This window comes from Musa acuminata, chromosome BXJ1-11 (genome assembly GCF_036884655.1).
Source record: "Musa acuminata AAA Group cultivar baxijiao chromosome BXJ1-11, Cavendish_Baxijiao_AAA, whole genome shotgun sequence".
In the NCBI taxonomy this organism is placed as follows: Eukaryota; Viridiplantae; Streptophyta; class Magnoliopsida; order Zingiberales; family Musaceae; genus Musa; species Musa acuminata.
This window is the reverse complement of record NC_088337.1, coordinates 24,918,760-24,940,179: the sequence shown is the minus strand read 5'-3', so window position 1 is coordinate 24,940,179 and position 21,420 is coordinate 24,918,760. Positions and strand designations below refer to the sequence as shown.

General features: G+C 39.0%; 3 protein-coding genes across 3 annotated transcripts; 2 read left to right on the top strand and 1 right to left on the bottom strand.

Moving 5' to 3' along the window:
• Positions 1-75: 75 nt before the first annotated feature.
• On the bottom strand, positions 76-3,600 carry LOC103971572 (pentatricopeptide repeat-containing protein At1g77360, mitochondrial). The gene is made up of 2 exons (XM_065090160.1): positions 1,504-3,600; positions 76-332 (listed from the first exon to the last, which is right to left on the bottom strand). Exon 1 carries the CDS (start codon positions 3,553-3,555, stop codon positions 2,080-2,082), a length of 1,476 nt encoding a protein of 491 aa, XP_064946232.1. The 5' UTR covers positions 3,556-3,600; the 3' UTR covers positions 76-332; positions 1,504-2,079.
• Positions 3,601-12,518: 8,918 nt separating this feature from the next.
• Positions 12,519-14,679, top strand: LOC135597344 (BTB/POZ and TAZ domain-containing protein 1-like). The gene is made up of 5 exons (XM_065090152.1): positions 12,519-12,698; positions 12,777-12,910; positions 13,408-13,738; positions 13,820-14,166; positions 14,249-14,679. Exons 1-5 carry the CDS (start codon positions 12,600-12,602, stop codon positions 14,427-14,429), a joined length of 1,092 nt encoding a protein of 363 aa, XP_064946224.1. The 5' UTR covers positions 12,519-12,599; the 3' UTR covers positions 14,430-14,679.
• Positions 14,680-15,081: 402 nt separating this feature from the next.
• LOC103971513 (28 kDa ribonucleoprotein, chloroplastic) lies at positions 15,082-19,437 on the top strand. Its single transcript, XM_009385543.3, has 4 exons — positions 15,082-15,556; positions 15,695-15,796; positions 18,481-18,762; positions 19,200-19,437. Exons 1-4 carry the CDS (start codon positions 15,119-15,121, stop codon positions 19,263-19,265), a joined length of 888 nt encoding a protein of 295 aa, XP_009383818.2. The 5' UTR covers positions 15,082-15,118; the 3' UTR covers positions 19,266-19,437.
• The last annotated feature ends 1,983 nt before the right edge of the window (positions 19,438-21,420 follow it).

The following is a 21,420-nucleotide window of genomic DNA, read 5'->3' as shown; positions in this document are numbered from 1 at the left end:
TATATATATAGACACACACATACACATAAAATATCTCAATTAGGCTTCGAGCACAACCTCTTTATCTTGTGTATATTGATGGAAATATTGTGCATTGAGTTTTTTTTTTTCTTTTATATCTGAATCAAATGGATGAGACAAAAGCTTATTGTTTGAAGACAAAATAGCCATATTTTTGCCACTGTATTAAACTCACAAGGTTGTAACAACAGCTGCAAAAGATGGAGTGGTTCTTGATTTTTGCAAGTTCCATACAAGCAATCTAAATATGTTGACATGAACAGAAGTTATATATATTTGACTGTCTCCACAGCTATCATCTCTTTGGGGATCTGCAAACATGGGCTTCTCAGATATATAACATCAGTAGGATCAATTGGAGAATCAGTTCAAAAATTAGCTCACTGACAAAAAAACATAATTGAATCTGGTGAGACTCCAACCTTAGTATAAATCAATTCTCTAGCAACAAAAAAGTTCATACAATGGACTTGAGCTTTGGAGCGATTTCTGGATGATCGATAATATGCAGCAAAATTATAGAGTCCATCATAGTTCATAAGTTCCAAGTATTCTTCTTAGTAGGCTTCCACAAGCCTTAAGAAAGGCCATAGCCCTTATCATCTAGATGGAATCCATCTCCTAAAAGCAACATCCTCCAAGATGTAAAGAAGGAAGTTTTTCATTTTCTTAAGGCCCATTTGGTTGCAAAGAAAACAGATGAAAAAGAATTTTTCCACTGAGAATTCTTTTCCATAATAGCAAACTTGTTTTGATTGGAGAAAAGGAAAACAAAATACTTCACAAAATAAAAAATATTTATACAACAACATATCCTCTTGGTGGTTTGAGATAAATCTCATATGTATATAATAAATCTCATATGTATATACTTGTACCTTCTTAGCCTTTTGAATTGAATAGCTTTGGCAATATGTATTGTATTTTAGGTACTATTGAATCATTGTCAAATATTTACTGTCACTATTATTTGAGTCAAAGGTATATTGAAATGTTGATTCTCTAATAAAAGTATGAAACTGTTACATCTTTATGAACTAATCCGAAAAAGGGAGAAGCAACCTTATTAAAATTTTATTATTTATGCTACCACTTCAGTGACTGGTTTATTGCCTCGGCTATGATCCCCTGGCCTACTTGTTAACCATGGGATGACACAATCAATTTCAACATTTTGTGATGTGTAATTATTACAAATGCATATTTGTTAACCGGTGGACATGATAGCATACATAAATGTGCTAAATCAAGCATCAAATATGTGTGTAGGCCCAACAAAATCACATGATGTAAGCCTTAAAGCTATCTATAGCCAAAAAGAAGTTGCACTAGTTATTAAGATTAGAAATTAACTATATATATTTAACATAATCAATAGATTCCAGAACAAGGTCTAGATGAATTTACCAGCCTATGGACTTAGTCTTCCGTACCTAAATGTTGGTAACAAGCACAGAAAACTGAGTAACATGAAACACTGACCTGAAAATTTAGTGATTTGTTAGGGTCTTGAGCAAATCATACATGTAGCTCCAACCTCATGTCACCATCATGAAGCTAAATAACTTAATATTCACTTCTTTGTCGGGTAGCCGGTTGCCTTGATATTTTTCTGCTAGACAAGAATTCACATGAATGGGTTATATGATCAACGCCATGTGCTCTCAATCACATAAAGGTTCTTGAATCAGAACATTCATCTTGTCCACAAGAAATTCAAGCACATCTTCCCTCCCCTCTTTCCGCAACAACTGTCTCAATTTTCCAAATGTTGTACCTGGTGGTCTGATACCCTTTTCAATCATATCTTCTAACATGACACAAGCCCGGTTCAGTTCACCCTTCTCGCAGAGCCCAACCTCATGAAACACTGACCTGAAAATTTAGTGATTTGTTAGGGTCTTGAGCAAATCATACATGTAGCTCCAACCTCATGTTACCATCATGAAGCTAAATAACTCAATATTCACTTCTTTGTCAGGTAGCTGGTTGCCTTGATATTTTTCTGCTAGACAAGAATTCACACGATTGGGTTATATGATCCAACACCATGTGCTCTCAATCACATAAAGGTTCTTGAATCAGAACATTCATCTTGTCCACAAGAAATTTAAGCACATCTTCCCTCCTCTCTTTCAGCAACAACTGTCTCAATTTTCCAAATGTTGTACCTGGTGGTCTGATACCCTTTTCAATCATATCTTCTAACATTACACAAGCCCGGTTCAGTTCGCCCTTCTCGCAGAGCCCATTGATTAGGACAGAAAAAGTGTGCATGCTTGGGAGGAATTGCTTCTTGCCCATGTACTTCCATACCTTCAAAGCCATCTCCAACTTGTCGGTTTCACAGAACATCTTTATCATCATGGTGTAGGTATCTGAGTCAGGTTCACAGCATTTTATCATGCGGCGAAAAACCCTATATGCCTCCTCGTATCTCTGAGCAGTTATCAAGCTGTTCAATATGATATTAAAAGTCCTTGCGACCGGGGTGATGCCTTTATCCTCCATATCTCCCACCACACTAAATGCATTTTCAAACTTGTTTGCCTTACAAAATGCACCAACCAGTGCATTGTACACGACGACATCGGGCTTAACTCCATTTCTCTCCATCTCCAAGAATGTATCTACGGCATCCTCTATCCTCTTCTCGACCCCATACGTGTGCACCAACACACTATAGATGAAGGGTGTCGGCGGGCAAACCCTGTGGCTCATGTCCCTAACTACATCGACAGCTTCCTCCATCCGTCCTGCCTTACACAGTGCATCGACTATAATTCCATAGGTGACTATATCTGGTTCGCAACCCCTGTCCAGCATTTCTTGGTAGACTTCCCGCATCTTGGGCAGATTGGGCGCCCTTCCCCACCCTTCGAGCAGGATACTGTAGGTCTTCGCGTCGGGCTCGAACCGGTTGCGCATTTTGTCGAACACCTCCTGGGCCTTCCTGACGTTCTTCGACTTGCAGAGCGCACCGAGCAGGCCGCCGAACGCCGCCAGGTTGGGCGCTACACCGTACTTATCCATGACGTCGAAGGTGTACAGGGTCTCCTCCACCTTGTGGGCGCGGGCGTACTTGCGCATGATGACGCAGAAGGTCTCGACGTTGAGGGCGCCCTGGGTGCGCATGGCGGCAACGAGGTCCCACATGAGCTTGTACTGGCGGATCTTGGCGAGTGCGGCGATCATGGCGTGGTAGGCGCGGACGGTGTGGGCATAGCCGCGCTGCTGCCGGCGGGCCCAGTCGAAGAAGCGGTAGGCGAGCATGCCGGCGTTCTCGAAGCGGAGGAGGACCTGCTCGGCCACGTCGGGGAAGGCGCGCACGCCGCTCGCGTCAAGGGCCTGCTCCAGCCCGGCATTGGGACAGGACAACATGATCTTGCAGAGCTTATTGCAGGGGTCCACGCCCACGAGGAGCCGCTGTTGCTCGCCGCTGCCGGAGCTGGACATGCTTCTTGCTGTTGGTGGTGTCGTCTTCGTCGTCGCCCTCCAAAACTTGGTGCAGGAGGAGGTTCGAGGTCTCATCATGTTGCTGCCGCCGAGCGTGAGAAGTCGATCGAGTCTTGCACCGAAAGAAAGAAAGAGAAGGGGCTAATTACATATTACAAGTTAAACTTTTTTAGCTAACTCGATTTTTTAAATTAAAAAAATTTATAGTAAAATTTTTATAATTATAAAAACATAATATTTAAGTTTATTTATCCTATCGTTATCGACTTTATGGGTGGAAGATAAGCACATCATAACATATGTATGAATGACAAAAAAATGATAAATAAAAAAATAATTTAAATGATGATGATAAATAATAGAGTCATGGGTAGCTGTTATAGTGGTGGTCAATGAGAATGATGTTGTGGTTAGCCTTATCGATATCGATTAAAAAATATTAGTTTGAAAATATTTCGTAAGTCGAAAACTGATCCGAAAGATATTAACATGGAAGTGGAAGTGTAAGAGAGCGTAGTGAAAGCAATAAAAAGGTAGTTTGTAGTTAAAGTAAATTGCTTAAAAAAAATACAAACTAGATTTTATAGTGGTTCGATCGTCGTGACCTACATCCACTCCCGATTCCTCTTCCGTCGAGGCCACCAGAATCCACTAACGATCTTCCTTCGATGAGCGAAGACCAACTACCCTTTTACAACCCTCTTCTCCTTTTTACAAGTTTAGGAGATAACATTTTATAACCCTCTTTTATAAGATATCCCTCACACACCTTCCTTAGAACTCTCTCTAAGCTTTAGGAGGAAAGAACTCAACTTTCTAAGGTTTACAATAGAGTTTTGCTCAATCTTTCTTACTACTCCATGCAGAAATAGCTGGGGTATTTATAGACCTCAAATGACTTCAAAATTTGGAGCCAAAATTTAAATCCTTGAGATTTCGGGGTACGGGTGGTATCATCGCTTGTAGCCTGACACTAGGCAGTACCACCGCCCAATCTGACGGTACCATTTCCCAACACACTATCACTGGGTGGTACCACCGCTCAGTCTGGCAGTACCACCTCCTGACAGTCTCGGAGATCGGATTTTTCGAGTTTTTCAACTCGCAAGTGGTTCCATCGCCTGTTCTAGCGGTGCTACTGCTTGACCAAACTTTTAGGTCACTGAATGAGCCTCTCAATGAGCCCAAATCAGTCCCAATTAAAGCCCAATTAGCCCCTAATTGAGTTAGCATGATTACATAAAAAGCTAACTCAATTAGCCCCCTAAACTACTTTGATCTTAGACAAATGATTATAAAGGATGAATCCTTTATCCGGCATGTCATTAGTTTATCCGACGCTCCTCCGATCCTTTGGAGCATCATCCTCTCCTTCGGCATATTGTTCAATCGGCATGTTGACTCCTACAACTTTTAATTTCCTTGGCGTAATGTCCAATCCTTTGGCCCGATGCTTGAATTCACGGCACGAGCCTTTTATCGACACGTCAACCGATCCTTTGGCCCAACGTCCAATCTTCTAACATGTTCACTCCTACCCAATATTATTCTTCCCGCTTTAATCAATTTGCATCTCCTTGATCGAAACTAGTCGTACGTCACTCAAAATACAGATTAAATCATAAACTAATCAATTGATTTCATCATCAAAATTTGAGATTCAATAATCTCTCTCTTTTTAATGATGATAACCAATTGATGACAGAGTTAACCTTAACTCCCCCTATCAATATGCCATATTGATAGAACATTTAAATTCAGAAAATCATATAATGTTTTAAAACATATAAGTACTTCAATATTGCATGCATCATGAATATTGACATAACTAATTTATCATATCATTGCATGCAACATAAACTCATGCATAATCATATCCAAGTATATCATCTCATGCATGATTGTCATTATGACTTCTCCCCCTTTGTCATCAACAAAAAGGAGAAGTGTTTTATATATGTAAGTTTTATAACATGCAAGCTTGTTTGCAATTTTTAGAGATATGTAAGTTTAGCATGTTTACTTTTATTGAGATAGCAACTTTTTGCTTCTCTTTATATTACAAGTTAGCGATTTTAGCTAGTTTTACATCATGCAAACTAGCAATTTTTAAGATATGCAAGTTAACAAGTTTACTTTTCTTTGCGATGTGAAAAGCTAACAATTTTACTTCTACTTGGGATGTGCAAGTTAGTAATTTTTGCTCTCTTTTGAGTTGGGCAAGCTAGCAAGTTTTAGATACGCAAGCTAGTAAGATAGCAAGTTTTACATCAAGTAAGTTAACCAATTTTATACCATGCAAGTTAGCAAATTTTATATTATTTAAGAACATACAAGCTAGTTCTTTCTCCCCCTTTGTCATTATCAAAAAGAAGAAAAAATAATAATTTTATAATTTTTTTTCCTTTATAATAATTTTTAAATCATGATAAAAGTAAAGTATCAATATTATTTCAACATATTTATGCATCATTATAGTTTCAAATTAAAACATGTACAATTTCAAAACCTTACATTTCATCATTACTTAATGCATGATATCAAAAATAAATCATCACTATGGGCATATCATATATGATACTCAAATATTTATGATACATCATTTTAGCAACAAATTATAGTATTGCATGCATCATTCTAAATCATAAATAATGCAAATTATAATGGTATCAAAATGTCAAATTACATTCAATCCTACCATGCATGATCATGACTTCTCATTTGTATGTATAAACATAAATTTATGAGTATTTCATGTATAATTTAATATCATCACATGAAGAATATCAAGAGAATTTTGGTGATGAGATATACTTCATGAATATAAGAAATTATAAAAATCATATCATGAAAGATAAGATTATGTGAATACCAAAAGACATGATTCATATACAAAATTTTCTCAAAATGCAAGAATTATATGAAAAATAAAGAGTAAGAAATCTTGATTCATAAAAGAAAGTCTCAAGTTAAGAAATCAAGAGAAGGTTCATGATTCGATTGGAAAATTCTCATTTAGATTCAAATTATCAAAGTCATAAGAGATTCAAAATGACATTAATTGATAAATCAATCTTTTGATATGCTATCGATTTTCTTTCTCCCTTTTGTCATCGTAAACAAGAATGAAGAAGGAAAGAAATGCATAACAAAACTAAGTTATAAATTTTCAAGATATCAAGTAGCATATCATGGTTTGTTAGGATAAGTCTCCTTTTTTGGTGAATAGTAAAAAGAAACAAGGAGAAAATGATCTTAATTCATAGAAAGATTTAAAGTATCAAATATCAAGAAATCAAGATCATGAATTGGATTGTTTTTCTCTTTAGTAAATGGCAAAGAGAAACATAAGAGATCTTGATTCATAAAAGATTTCATGTTATAAATCTTGAGAAATTATGATTTGGATAAAACTCATTCAAATTCATTTTCATAGTCTACGAGATTCACAAAAGCATAATATTCATGGATTCATTAATCTTTTATCGAAAAAATCAATAAGATAGAGATGAAAAATGTATTCCCTTTTTACGTGTTTTATTTTATGTAATTGATTTCATATAAATATGCTCAAGTTTTTCATATGAAAATCATTCATCTTATTTAAAACCGAAAAAGCAACTTTCATTGCGACAAAGATCAATAAGTCATAAATCATAAAAATCATCATGTATAACTTCAAAATCTCATTTATAGTATAAAATCATCAAGCATGGTATCATTGAACATAAGACATCTTCAATCAAAATCGAAAAGCAATATGGAAATCAACATGATTGCACATTATTATTTTTTAAAAACATACATAAGATTAATCTATTAGATGTACAAGCATTAGATTTATATCTAGTAATTTGATATATTTTCATAAAACATGCAATTGTCATTATAATTTTTAAAATTACTAGCATGATCCCAATTTTTTAACATTTTCATTACATCATTAAACATATAATTTTTAAGAAAAAATTATATATAATTTTTTAAACTAAAAATATAACTCATGAAAAGTATCATGTAATTTCAAAATAAATTAAAGGGGTTTTAGTTACCTCGTCAAAAGTCGTTAAGGCATAGTTTGCCACCTCGCTTTTGTTGGTTTGTTCTTAATCTTCGGATGAACTCGTTTCATCCCAAGTCACTTTGAGTGCTCTCTTCTTTTTTGGAAACTTTTTTTAAGTTTATTTTTATTTTTTAATTCTTGTTTAATGAACTTTTTAAGTTTTATAGTGAGAAGTTCAATTTCATCATTACTTGAGCTTTCGCTCGAGTGGTCTTCATGTATTCGAAGTGTCAAATCCTTCTTGTTCTTTAGAAAGTTGTTCTCATATTTGTTTTGTGTCATACAACTAATTTCATAGGTCATTAAAGACCCGATAAATTCTTCGAGGGGGAAAGTATTTAAATCTTTGACCTCTTGAATGACTGTTACTTTATGATCCCAAGTTTTAGAAAGAAATCATAAAACTTTATTAACAAGTTTAAGATTTGAAAAACATTTGCCAAGAGCTTTTAAGTCATTGATGATATCCGTAAAATGGGTGTACATGTCAATAATGGTTTCGCACGGCTTCATTCGAAATAGTTCAAAATTATGCATCAAAATATTTATCTTAGAATCCTTTACTCTACTAGTGCCCTCGTGTGTGATTTCAAGTGTATGTCAAATATTGAAAGCTGTTTCACAAATAGAAACACGATTAAACTCATTTTTTGCTCAAAACACAAAATAGAGCATTCATAGTTCTAACATTTAAAGAAAAAGTTTTCTTGTCCAAATCATTACATTCGCTTATTAGAATAGAAAACTTTTGAAATCTATTTTCAATGATATTCCATAAGTTTAAATCCATAGAAAGCAAGAAAACTCTCGAGTTTTCTAATAAGTATAGTCTGTTCCATTGAACATAGGAGGATGAACGATAGAAAAACCCTCTTAAAATCGAAAAAGAGCTATTTCTCTTGGGTGTTAAACCAAATGAGAAATAACGAGGCTCTGATACTAACTATTAGGAATGAGTCGGCACTAAGAGGGGGGGTGAATTAATGTAGCAGTAAAAAACATCGATTTGAAAATATTTCATACATTGAAAACTGGTCGGAAAGATATTAACTTAGAAGCGTAAGGGAGCATGGTGAAAGCAATAAGAAGGCAATTTGTAGTTAAAATGAATTGCTAAAAAGAAATGCAAACCAAATTTTATAGTGGTTCGATCGTTGTGACCTACATCCACTCCCGATTCCTCTTCCATGGAGGCCACCGGCATCCACTAACGGTCTTTCTTCAACGGGCAAAAACCAACTACCCTTTTACACCCCTCTTCTCCTTTTTACAAGTTTAGGAGATAACCTTTTGCAACCCTCTTTTACAAGGTATCCCTCACAAAGCTTCCTTAGAACTCTCTATAAGCTTTAGGAGGAGGGAACTCAACTTTCTAATAGAGTTTATAACAGAGTTTTGCTTAATCTTTCTTACTACTCCATGCAGGAATAGCTAGGGTATTTATATACCCCAAATGGCTTCAAAACTTAGAGCCAAAATTCAAATCCCCGAGATTTCGAGGTACGGGCGGTACCACCGCTTGCACTGGGTGGTACCACTGCCCACAGCCTGACACTGGGTGGTAGCACTGCCCAGTTTGGCGGTACCATCGCTTGACACACTGTCACTAGGTGGTACCATTGCCTGATAGCCTCGGAGATTGGGTTTTTTGAGTTTTTCAACTCACAAGCGGTTCCACCGCTTGACCCAACTTTTAGGTCACTAAATAGGCCTCATAATGAGCCCAAATTAGTGTTTATTAAGACCTAATTAGCCCCTAATTGAGTTAACATGATTATATCAAAAACTAACTCAATTAGCCCCATAAACTACTTTAATCTTAGATAAATGATTATAAAGGATGAATCCTTTATCCGGTATATCATTGGTTCATCCGGCGCTCGTTCGATCCTTTGGAGTATCGTCCTCTCCTTCAGTGTATTGCCCAATCAGCATGTTGACTCCCGCAACTTCCGATCTCCTTAGCGCAATGTCCGATCCTTCAGTCCGATGCCCGAATTCACGGCATGAGCCTTCTACCGACACGTCGACCAATCCTCTGGCCCGATGTCCAATCTTTTGATATGTTTACCCTGACCCAATATGATTTTTCCTTCTTTGATCAATTTGCCTCTCCTTGATCGAAGCTAGTCCTATGTCACTCAAAACATAGATTAAATCACAAACTCATCAATTGATTTCGTTATCAAAATCCGAGATTCAACAACATTTGCATTGACGTCGGAAGAGAAAGAGGAGAGAAGTGAGACATTTACGTTGGTGTCGCATCGCTTTGCCTCCTCTTTCTCTTCTGATAATGCGACGATCGATGAGAACAAAGAGGAGGCAGCGCGGTGTGATGCCGATGCAGATGCCTCACTTTCATTGTCCTCCTTCGACATCACACTACTTTATCTCACTTATCTCCTCTTCCTCAGTGACGTAGATGTCTTACCTGCCTCCTCTTCTTCCTCCGACATTATCGTAGATGTAGAGTGACGTTGAAGGTGGAAGAAGAGGTAGAGTAGTACAATATCAATGTAGAGGCCTCATTGCTATGCCTCATCTTCCTCCTCATCGTCAATGTTTGAATCGATATTAGTAAGATCGACTAACGCATCAGTTGGTAAATTGAATGTGTCAATGTAAATAAGGTTAAATATTTTAATTCTTAATTATATAGATTTTAATATAAATTTTTTAAGTATAAATAGGTGAAAGTGTATCCTGTCTATGCAAATCTTAAAGTAGGAATGACACCATTATTACAGAAACCATTATTACATCAACGACAATGTTTTGAGTAGTCTAATTACTGGGATTAATAAGCATAGGATCAGAAAAATACACATAATAGTAAGTACAATGATACGTCCGGTTATGATCTGTTATAATGTCTTGTAGTTGGGTAAAAAAGCTTTATATATATCCTTCCAAATTTTGAAAATAGTATATTTTAATATTATATATATATATATATATATATCCCTAATGTTATTGTCATTAATATCAATCTAAATATATAAATTAATCATTTGATAAATATTGATTAATTTGGATCAAAAGTAATATATATATATATATATATATAAAACATAAGATACGACTCTGTACACTTCAATGGTCACCTCGAAAGGACGCAAACCAATTAATGTAGACGAACCAAACAATAATGTTAGATTGGATCATGGGATGACTTAACCTTTTAGCAATAATGGACACATAATTCAAATTTTATCGTGGTCTTTGGTCATATAATATGTTAGATTTTGGATTCGTCATCTTATCCTTTTTAATATTTAGTTAATATTTATACCATATTCATTCCCAGCTTAGACTTGTATCATACATTTGAGTTCAGATTTACATGTCAAGCTAATCAAGCTATCTTTTTAGGGGATAATGTGAGGGTGGAACATATATAATAATAATAATAGTGATACTATTATTATTAATATAGACAAATTTATGGTTCAATCAAAACGTGGCATCTCAAAAGATATCTTCTCCTAACAACAATCATGCAGAAGAACTTCTTATCTCCTTCATGGGAAGCACAAATGAACATTGCAACTTGTCACCTCACCCACGGTTGATTGATCCCAACTGTGTTTTTTAGTGTTCGGTGTATTCCTCTTTCTCTCTCTCTCTCTCTCTCTCTCTCTCGCTCTCTCATCCACATCGAGCACATCGATATGAGGTTTACTCTAGTGTGAGCCATGCAAAAATGTCCACTTCATCGTGACATTAACGGGCATTAAATTGATTGTATGTTTGCCAACTGTTAGGCAATATCATCGTCTTCTCATATATTAATTAAATGATTGGATATATGAACAAAAATTGCACAGCAATAATTGCACTATTGTAGATTATTCTACGAATTATTCGTTTTCTAATTCCTACTTATCATGCATTGAGCTTTTTGTTTAATAATCGGTGATACTCCAATAATGATCAAAATGATTATACATAAATTCCAAACAAAAGGCACCGTCACACACATAATTTCTATCCAAAACAAGTTGTTTTCATATTTATTGATTTAGCATATAAATAATTAATCTCTATCAATTAATGACCACTTCTTTTATTATAATTATGTTAGATGTATTTTAATTATTGATATCTTTCTAATTTGATGTAGTTAATGTTACTTACAGACAGTCATAATCCACACGATATTTTTTTGATGGATGTTAACGAGATACGTATGCGTATGTCATATCATGCATGGATTGCGATCATGAGGCAGGAGAAGATCCCAATATCGCAACTTGCTTGACTTATGTTCATTCAATCAATCTTGTGGAGCCACATTAGTATGTTTTGGCCACACATTTGGATGCTTAAGCTGAAGTGAAGTCCCAATCGCAAGCCACAGCCACATGATCATCGTAAATATCTCCCACTTGATGGACGCTCTTACAGATCTGATGGGATCCAACGGCCGGTAGCGTTTCGGTTCCACACCATGGGACCCGCCATGCCGCTGTTCAATTGCGTACGTGGTAAAAAGCTAATGGTAGATCGGATCTTCCACACCATTTTAAATATCTTCGAGATGATGGATGGGAAGCAGTGGGTCCACCACTTCGTCGTCTAATAGCGATCGTAAATGTGCCGATCTCGTCGTGCATCTGGAAGCACGATGAAGGAGTTAGATCACGCCATCGGATGGGATGGGAGCCATGGGTCTATCAAGTGGTTGCGCGACTCTCGATGCGAGTCAGGTGTTTGGTCGGCCGTTGATTTCCTGCATTAGCGGTGGAGGATTCCACCTCGCAGCCGTCCATGTAGCAGTCGCACCCATTGAATAATGCCTTCCTCGAGCAGAAGCCCAGTGGGAGCCGTGTCGTCCTCACCTCCGTCACGAGTCCCATTTTGTGGCTCTCTTGGTGTTCTACGTCATGGATGAAATCATCCTCGTATCCCTCCAAGCGTCCATCACTACCTCCTCCTCCGTCCTCCCTTCGCCTATATAAACCTGACCCGTTCGATTTGATTAGGCTGCTTCTCTTTCCAGTTATCTACTTAGTCCCGTGCTCTGTCTCAGAGAGAGAGAGAGAGAGAGAGAGAGATGGGCAATTCGAGGACGGATCCCAGCGGGGGAGATGACGCAGATGTCCAGATCTTGACCGCCGGGAAGAGGAGAATTCCTGTTCATTCCAAAGTTCTGGTGAGCTGCATCTTCTTTTCTTCTCTCTGCGCTCGTAAGAACGGGGTGTGTATGATTGGTTGTGTTTCTTGTGTGAAGGCGGCAGCGTCGCCGGTGTTAGAGAGCATGTTGGATCGGCCGCAGAAACGTGGGGGAGAAGGAAGAGTGATTCCGATACTTGGAGTTCCTCACGACGCAGTGTGTGCCTTCGTTCGCCTGCTCTACTCCGCCAGGTTCGTCGGTCATCTCCTTGATTCCTTAACTCCGAAGCAAGTCTGTACGATTCAAATCGGAAAAGCCTCCACCAACCAATACAACCTTGGTTTCTAGTGCGGCGGCGGTGGTGCTAAAGGTCTCCGTGTGATGATGTAGATGGGACAGGGTTGGCACCACCACGACCACCACCACAGGAGAGAGTTCAAAGAGAGGGTAGAAAAAGAGCTCTGTTTTGATTGCGATGTTAGTCCTGTTATTGATCCAAACCACGCAATTCTCGTGCTCCACAGATTTCAACCTCCACTTTGAATCATCATCATCATGCCTGTTCACCTGTTATTTTCTCGAGAACCCCATTGCAAGGACAATGGACCATCCCACCTCTGCCATGTAGGTCCACACCATGAGAGCTAACCGCCAAGATCTGAAACCTGCCTCTCCAACGCTGCATTAGGACTCCACAGTTCAATCTCTGTCGGTGTTGGATTTCTCATGATAAGATTCATCACTACAGGAGTTGTGTGACGCCTGCGGTGGAGGGGGAGGAGGCGCCGGAGGTGGGCGAGCACGGGGTGCACTTGCTGGTCCTGTCGCATGTGTACCAGGTGGGGTGGCTGAAGCGGGCGTGCGAGCGGGCGCTGGCATCGCGGCTGACGGCGGAGGGGGTGGTGGACGTGCTGGTGCTGGCACGGCGGTGCGACGCGCCCTGGCTGCACCTCCGCTGCCTGAGGCTCATCGCCAGGGACTACGCCGCCGTGGAGAGCACCGAGGCGTGGCGCTTCCTCCAGGAGAACGACCCCTGGCTCGAGCTCGACATCCTCCAATCCCTCCAAGACGCCCATCTGGTACCGACATCGCACCACTCCGATCTTTATCCTTCCGGCATTAGTTGATATTGACGGCGCGTACTATACGAATGATCTCAGAGGCAGAAGCGGCGGCGGCGGAAGAGGGAGGAGGAGAAAGTATATACGGAGCTGAGCGAGGCCATGGAGTGCTTGCAGCACATCTGCGCGGAGGGCTGCACCGAGGTCGGGCCATCCGGCCGCGGACCGCCGCCGCGTGACCCCACCCATTGCCCGAACCCCGCCACCTGCCGTGGCCTCCAGCAGCTCATCCACCACCTCGCCGCCTGCGACCGCAAGAAGAAGCCGCCGCAACAGCAGCAGCAGCAGCAGCACGGCTGCCCTCGCTGCAAGCGTCTGTGGCAGCTCCTCCGTCTCCACTCCGCCATCTGCGTCCACCCCGACCCCTGCAAAGTCCCCCTCTGCTCGTAAGCATCCTACAGCCTTCGCCACCTGCTACTTCCTCCTGGTCACTGACCAACTTGTCCTTGTTCCTCTATTGCTCTGCAGCCAATTCAAGCAGAAGATGGAGCAAACCAAAAGGAAAGCAGAGGAGGAGAAGGACGAGAAGTGGAAACTACTGGTGAAGAAGGTGGCCTCTGCAAGAGTCATGTCCCACTTGGCCAAGAGGAAAAGGCAAGAAGGGATACAAAACCAGGAAGCTTGGCTGAAGCAGAAGCTCATTGACTGAGTGATCAATCCTTCGGTTGACTTTGTTCTCCCAAGTCAAATTTATACCAAATCCAGGGGGATGAATCATTTGCTCTATCTAGAAATCATCTTTATGTAGGTGAATTATGTGATATGGCGACCTCTATCTTCTACATTTCATCTGAAGAAAGAAGTCATGGAGGAAATGCTTAAGCTCTGTACACAATTATCTCCGGTACTCTGTATGCATGTCAATAAAAAAAATACATGTAGCACGTACATCCCTCCAATATTAAGACTCTTTCCATAATTATACTCCAAAAAATATTCATTTTAATTACAGTTCCTTCGAGATTTTTATTATCATAACATTAACATCATTTAGTGTTTCAATTAATAACCAAATAATAGTTTTTAACATATGAGAGATTACTCACCTATGCAAGTTTTTAGGTTTCACTATAATATAAGCTAAGCTTAAAATTTAGAGGATAAATATCAAAATCATACATATTAGAGGGATATATGTTTATTTTTATTTAAGGCATAATATGTTCTTTTTTGGAAGGAAACTAAATATGAAAATATTGAGATAATTTGACACTTTTAAGGAGGTTATTCGTAATAGCATGATTATAGAGGGCGTATTTGCAAAAGTACTATCGTATATAAAACCGGCGACGCCCCTCACCCCCCGGTTCCCCCTTATCTCTTCTCTGTCTCCAATCCATGGCGGCAGGCACGGCCGTCAACCCCATGCCCATGGCGGAAGGCCTTCCCCTGTCTCTGACAGCCGCTCTCTTCTCTTCTGTTCCCCCTCCCTCTCTCCTCCCGTTTCCCCGCTCCTCCAGGCCGCTCCGCTTTCCCCGCCTCTCTCTCTCCTCTTCGTTGCTGCCCTTTAGAAAGATCCTTCCTTTGCCACCCTTCGTGGCACAGACCTCCGGCTGGACCCTCCAGGCGGAGGAGGAGGAGGAAGTGGAGGAGAATGAGCTCGAAGATGGAGGTTTTGGCTTGGAAGGGCTCGAGGGGGAAACGGAGGACGGGGTGGAGCCTTATGGCGAGCCGGCCGAGGAGGCGAAGCTCTTCGTCGGGAACCTCCCCTACGATATGGACAGCGAGAAGCTGGCTCAGCTCTTCGATAAGGCTGGAGTCGTCGAGGTCGCCGAGGTAACGTAGATTCGATGGGGTCTTGCAATTGAAATAGAAATTGGAGGATTCCGATTCTTCTATTCTTGTGTTGTTGTTGGGATATGATAATGGCGTTGAGATCTGTGCGATTCTTGGGTCATGGTTGTGGATATGCAGGTGATATACAATCGGGGGACTGATCAGAGTCGTGGATTTGGATTTGTGTCCATGAGCACGATTGAAGAAGCAGACAAAGCTGTGGAGATGTTTCATCGTTCTGTAAGTCTTCTTCGAGTCTGAGCTTTTCTTCCTGGATCCAATAATTTCTCCATATACACGCTCAAAATGCTTCCCCTTAGAACTGTTGAGAAAAAAAATGAAAATATGTGTTATGGTTGCTCTGACGCTAATTAGGTCTTTCTTTATCTTGACTGCATCCACTTGATCATGAACATTGACTTATGAGGCTTGTTGATGATTGATCCATAGTGCTGTCCTGCAGTAAATGATGAACTAAGCACAACCAATCTCTTCAAAAGATAATGCTTGGGATCTCCATTCTCATGGCCATTTTCAGAGATTCTCTTGCAGCAATTACTTCTGCTTTGTCTGCCTAATAAATTGCATCTGTAAATTGGGAAACTGCATAATGACCATCCTGAATTACAGAGCCATTGCAGTCCTCCAGTGACATCATTTGCTGTGTCAAAATTGACATTGAAAAAATTAGTGAGAGGTTGCAATATAGCATTGTGTGACGCCTTTTGGAGAATTAGTGATTTGTTTAGGTTTAAGGCTGGTAGTAATGTAAATATTACATTTTATCTTTACACACTTCTCTGGTTACTGCTTGCTGTTCTGGAAATAGACCTGATTCCTAAATTATAATGCTCCGCACTATGGTGAATAAGATCTCTTGTTGATCTGCATTTGAGTGCGTGAGAAGTTTTCTGCCCTTTTGTTAACGTATGAGCCTGCAGAGCATCAGATCTTAACGTTAGTGGACATAGAAACCAAGGACACTGAACTCTGCAACATTGGAAGAAGACATGAGGTTGACCGTCTGATTGAGAACCAAATCTATAAGAACTTTTATCTGATAGAACTCTGTTTGCTAGTCCTTTTTGTGACTACGCGGTCCATTATAAATGGCTCACCAAACAAAATTTTTTATTTTAGGAGGGAGCCTTAATAGGGCATGCGAGTGTTCTTTGTAGTACAAGCACTCAGAAAACATATTCTTCAGAGAAACCAAGTACAACTTACATATCAGACAAGTGTCATATTAAGATCTCTAACAGCTGACACTTTGAACATTGGTAGAGAAGTTATAGTGTCACTTCTAGTCATATTCATAGAAATGTAAACATATTGGTGCATGCTGTAGCAAAACTTTGTACCCTGAATGCATCTGCTCACAACCGTAGAGCAGATTTCAGAAGGTTCTTGTATCTGAACCAAATTACTAGCCCTCAATTGGGCATTTAAAGAAGGGTAGTTTTTTCTTCAAATTAAAAAAAGAATAGTAGATTACTTAAAACTGTGATAATAGATATACAAAGTGTGATATAACAATAACACCAAATTGCAAGATGCTATTTTCAGAATCCAAAATACTATCAATAAAACTAACACTAGATGGCGCCTAGAATCTTTTGATTAGCAATAAGGTCAAATCATTAAACACCTGAAGATGAGAAGCACTGCATTGCTGATTCTTTTTTTCTCTTTATTTACTTATGGAGGTGAATCCAATAGAATGAGAAATAGACCCTATAAAAAATCATGAGCTGACGAAGATAGTTAAATCTGACCTAAATAACATAAACCCATAGAGTAGGTAGAAAAATTGGATTTTACTAAAAAATAGGGCTACTATGTCTACTGTATGATGTACTGTGACTGCGACAAAGTGAGCTTTGGCACTTTCCATACAATTGTAGTCGCTGTGGTGTCTGTCATGGAGCCTAAACAGTCTATACGAGTTCTACGATACAGCATGTCGTCTATGCCTTAAGACCCATCGTACTCTGGCAGCCTTGCCATGGATTTTCTTTATAGTTATTTTAACTTATTAACTTCTTCCGATTCTTAATTCTTGTACGACTTAAGACATAAAATAGCTAACAAGAGTCATGAAATTTACCTAGTAAACAGTTTTGATAACTATTTGATCTTAACTTTGTTAACTACAAGTCTTCTTTCAGTGTTCTCTTTATTGTTCATACAACTAGCATTCAGAATAGACTAAGTATATTTGGTTAGAGAGTATGACTATGTTCGGTTTGAGAATACTTGCTCTAGCTTAACAGTGTAGCCAGCTTAGGAAAAAGAAGTACTCGTTTAAAACTCTTTTTGGTGACTTTAATTAGATTATCAATATCTACTTAATCTCTGATGTTTTCCAGCTTTCCTGATTGTTATATTAGACCTAAATCTTAGGTGCCGGGTGGATGATTCTTTGATGATCAAACTCTTTTATCAGATATCTGTTCATATTTTTGCATTCAACTTGTAATATGCTTCTGGATGTTTTGTTAAAATCAATGTGGCTTCATTCTACTACTGTTGGTCATGCGTTTTCTTGTTCGATGTCTGGCATGGTGTAATCTCTAAACATATGATTTGCTTTATGAATTTTTTTCTTATTGCTGCTCCTGTTCTTTTTGATGTTTTACCATGGGCTAGTTTCTTGACATACAATTTGCGTTGTAACTATTTTCTTTGTGTATGTATATGCATATGCATATATACATGTATATTTGTATATTATGAACTAAAAGTTTCTGCCTGCCTTCTTTGCTCTATATGTTGTTTTGATCTCGACTGATACACTATATTCCTAATTGTTTGCAAACTTTGACTGGCATGAAGTGGTTCTTGTTTTTGTGAAAGCAGCAAAATTCAATTTCTCGTTATGGTTAAGCTTTTGACTCTTAACACATTTTCTGCTCTGGAAACAGGAAATTAGTGGCAGGCTTTTGACTGTAAACAAATCAGCTCCCAGAGGGAGACGTGTGGAAAGAACACCTCGACAATTTCAACCATCTTTAAGGATCTATGTTGGCAATTTGCCTTGGCAAGTGGATGATGGCCGCCTAGGGCAAATTTTTAGTGAACATGGTAAAGTGCTGGAAGCAAGGGTGGTGTATGATAGAGAGACTGGACGGTCACGTGGTTTTGGCTTTGTTAAAATGGCAGCACAGTCTGAAATGGATGATGCAATTGCTGCTCTTGATGGACAGGTGAGTCCACTTAATTTGGCCAATTGTGTATACTGATGTTAATATCTTCCCAAGTAGATGCCAAGTATGCAAAGCATAATTCTTGGTCCAAAATTGAGACTTTGTGCCTAAACTAGTTGATTCAATGTTAATGATGAAGGAACCTGCTTTACCCGACAAAAGTTGTATGGCACAATTTAATAAGGTCCATTATTGGAAGCGTTCCTGTATGCGATTGCATTAAATAAAATTGATCATGAGTTTGATTAATCAAATATTTTTTTGCTATCCAACACCTTCTCACTTATCCCAATCGATTATGATTAGTGTATAACTCATGTTATGGTAGGAAATAATTTTAAAAAACCAGCTATGAACTCCATTCCTTTGATTTTGTCATTCTTGCTTTCTTGATCAATTTTTTCATCCAGTAACTACTGCTTTGTTATTATTCATAGAGTTTCGATGGTCGGGCACTAAGAGTTAATGTTGCTGAGGAGAGGCCACGGCGTGCTGCCTTTTGATGTGGAAAAGCCAAGAATTTCTTTATCTTAAAGATGTTGTTGACTGGAACAAATTACTGTCACAAAACATTTTTTGTTTGCTTTTATAGCTTGTGCTGAGGTACCTCCTCTTCCTGTTTTTTCTTCTGTTTTTTGCTTAGGACTTCTAATGGTAAAGGTGTGTTTGCATTTAGTCTTTGTAAGTTTTATTGGTTGTGAAACACAGAGGTGAATGCTGTGAGTTCCTCAAAGTGCTGGGAAAAATACTTTTGCCATATTCCCCAAGTATCATTTATGCATATTAGTGATGATGTCGAGGAACAGTTCCACTATATTGGGTTTCAGCTTTCAACCTCACGAGTGACATGAGGGAAGCTCTTCTTCTTTACCGATGATTGTATGATGAGTTAAGAGTTATTGTCCTACCTGAATTCCAAAAATATTGTTTTAGATATAAAAAATGCAAATTCAATTGGAGGTTCACTCAGGTTGATTTAGATGCATAATTATGTGTTCTTGGGGCCATTTGAATAGATCTGATGTGGGATTTGATTGGATTTTTTCCTTTGGATTGTTGAAATTTCTATCGCATATCATCTAAGCATTAATCTGTTTATCGCAGTTGGATCTTCAGGGATTTATCCATCAAATCCATCGATTGGGTCTTGGAATCGAGCGAAGTCGAGCTATAGTGTGGTGATGCGTTGAACTCCACGGTTGAGGAGCGGGGCGCTCCTTCGATTGTTCCATGAGCCTTGGACAATCTTAAGATGTTGGCATCACATTGGTTGAGGGTATTCTGACAAGTGCCAATGCTTGTGGCGATTGAAGTGTTGATCATGGTTGAGATGGTGATGTCGTTTGTTTGGCTAGTTGAGGCAAGAGTGAGGTGATAGCTTGCATCCTCCCTGAGTATCTACACATGATGGGTGAGGTGGCGATTGAAGGGTTGATCATGGTTGAGATGGTGACGTCGTTTGTTTGGCTAGTTGAGGCAAGAGTGAGGTGATAGCTTGCATCCTCCCTGAGTATCTACACATGATGGGTGAGGTTTAGAAACACCTCAACGGTGATGAGCAGATGACTCAAATTCATCCCCAAGGTGAGAGACTTAGGTCGTTAAACATATGCCAGTACCTTATTGGCGTCTATGTCGAAGTGGACACATCCACATGTGGGTAAAAGGATGGTTCCCCCAAGTAAAAGTGTTGCAGGTTGGAGATAGAGCCTCCTCATTGAAGCTTTTATTGAGAGGATTAACAGGTGGACGTTCCTGTGACTTCAAGCCCTTTTTCTATCACCAAAATATTAGATGAAATTATCGTCGACATATGAGTTAATTTAACTTGGGTCAAACCTGAATGCATAGGAGTGTTAAGTGGCTCCAAAGTGGTACTAGAGTGGCATTGAGGATGGTCCAAGGTAGGGGGCTGAGTTTCCGAGGCATCACCTGCACTAAGACGATGTTGAGAGAAGTTTCCGTACTCGATCCCTCCATCAATCAAGTTAGTTCGATATCTTTTCTAAGGTATGAGTTTTTTTCTTGAAAAGAGAGTGCCTCGGTATGGCCTCCCTTGGATTAGTCTTTATACTTGGTGAATGAAGGGAACAACCTACAATTAGTCTTTATACTTGGTCTATGAAGGGAACAACCTACAATTGTCCCAATGTCCCACTTTAACATTTTGTTTATGCATGTGACAAGGGAAAGACATGCTCAAATGGCCTCCATTGGATTGTTGTCCACGGGGTAGATAGATGAAAGGTGATTGTAACCTTTTCTTTTTACACCAGTCTCCCCATGGCAATAAATGTCGGATGGTGATTGGTCACCAACATGTTCCCTATCAGAAATTAAGGCGATTCCATGTGATTTCGATTTGAATTAAATTATTTTTTAAAATCTAATTTAATTAATTTATTGTTATTAATATTTAATTTTAATTTTAAAATTTTCATCAAATGTTACATATTTATATACTCATAATGACATAAATTAAATAATTCTTCACTTCAATAATCGTTAATCTCTTGATTGTTTTTTTGATTTATGTATCAAATAAATCTTCAAGACCTTCTCGCTATTAGTCAAATTATTAATATATATTTGGACCTTCATTGACTCTAAAGTTATACTCGTCTAATCCAAGATACATCCCTTAGTACCAAATTTGCT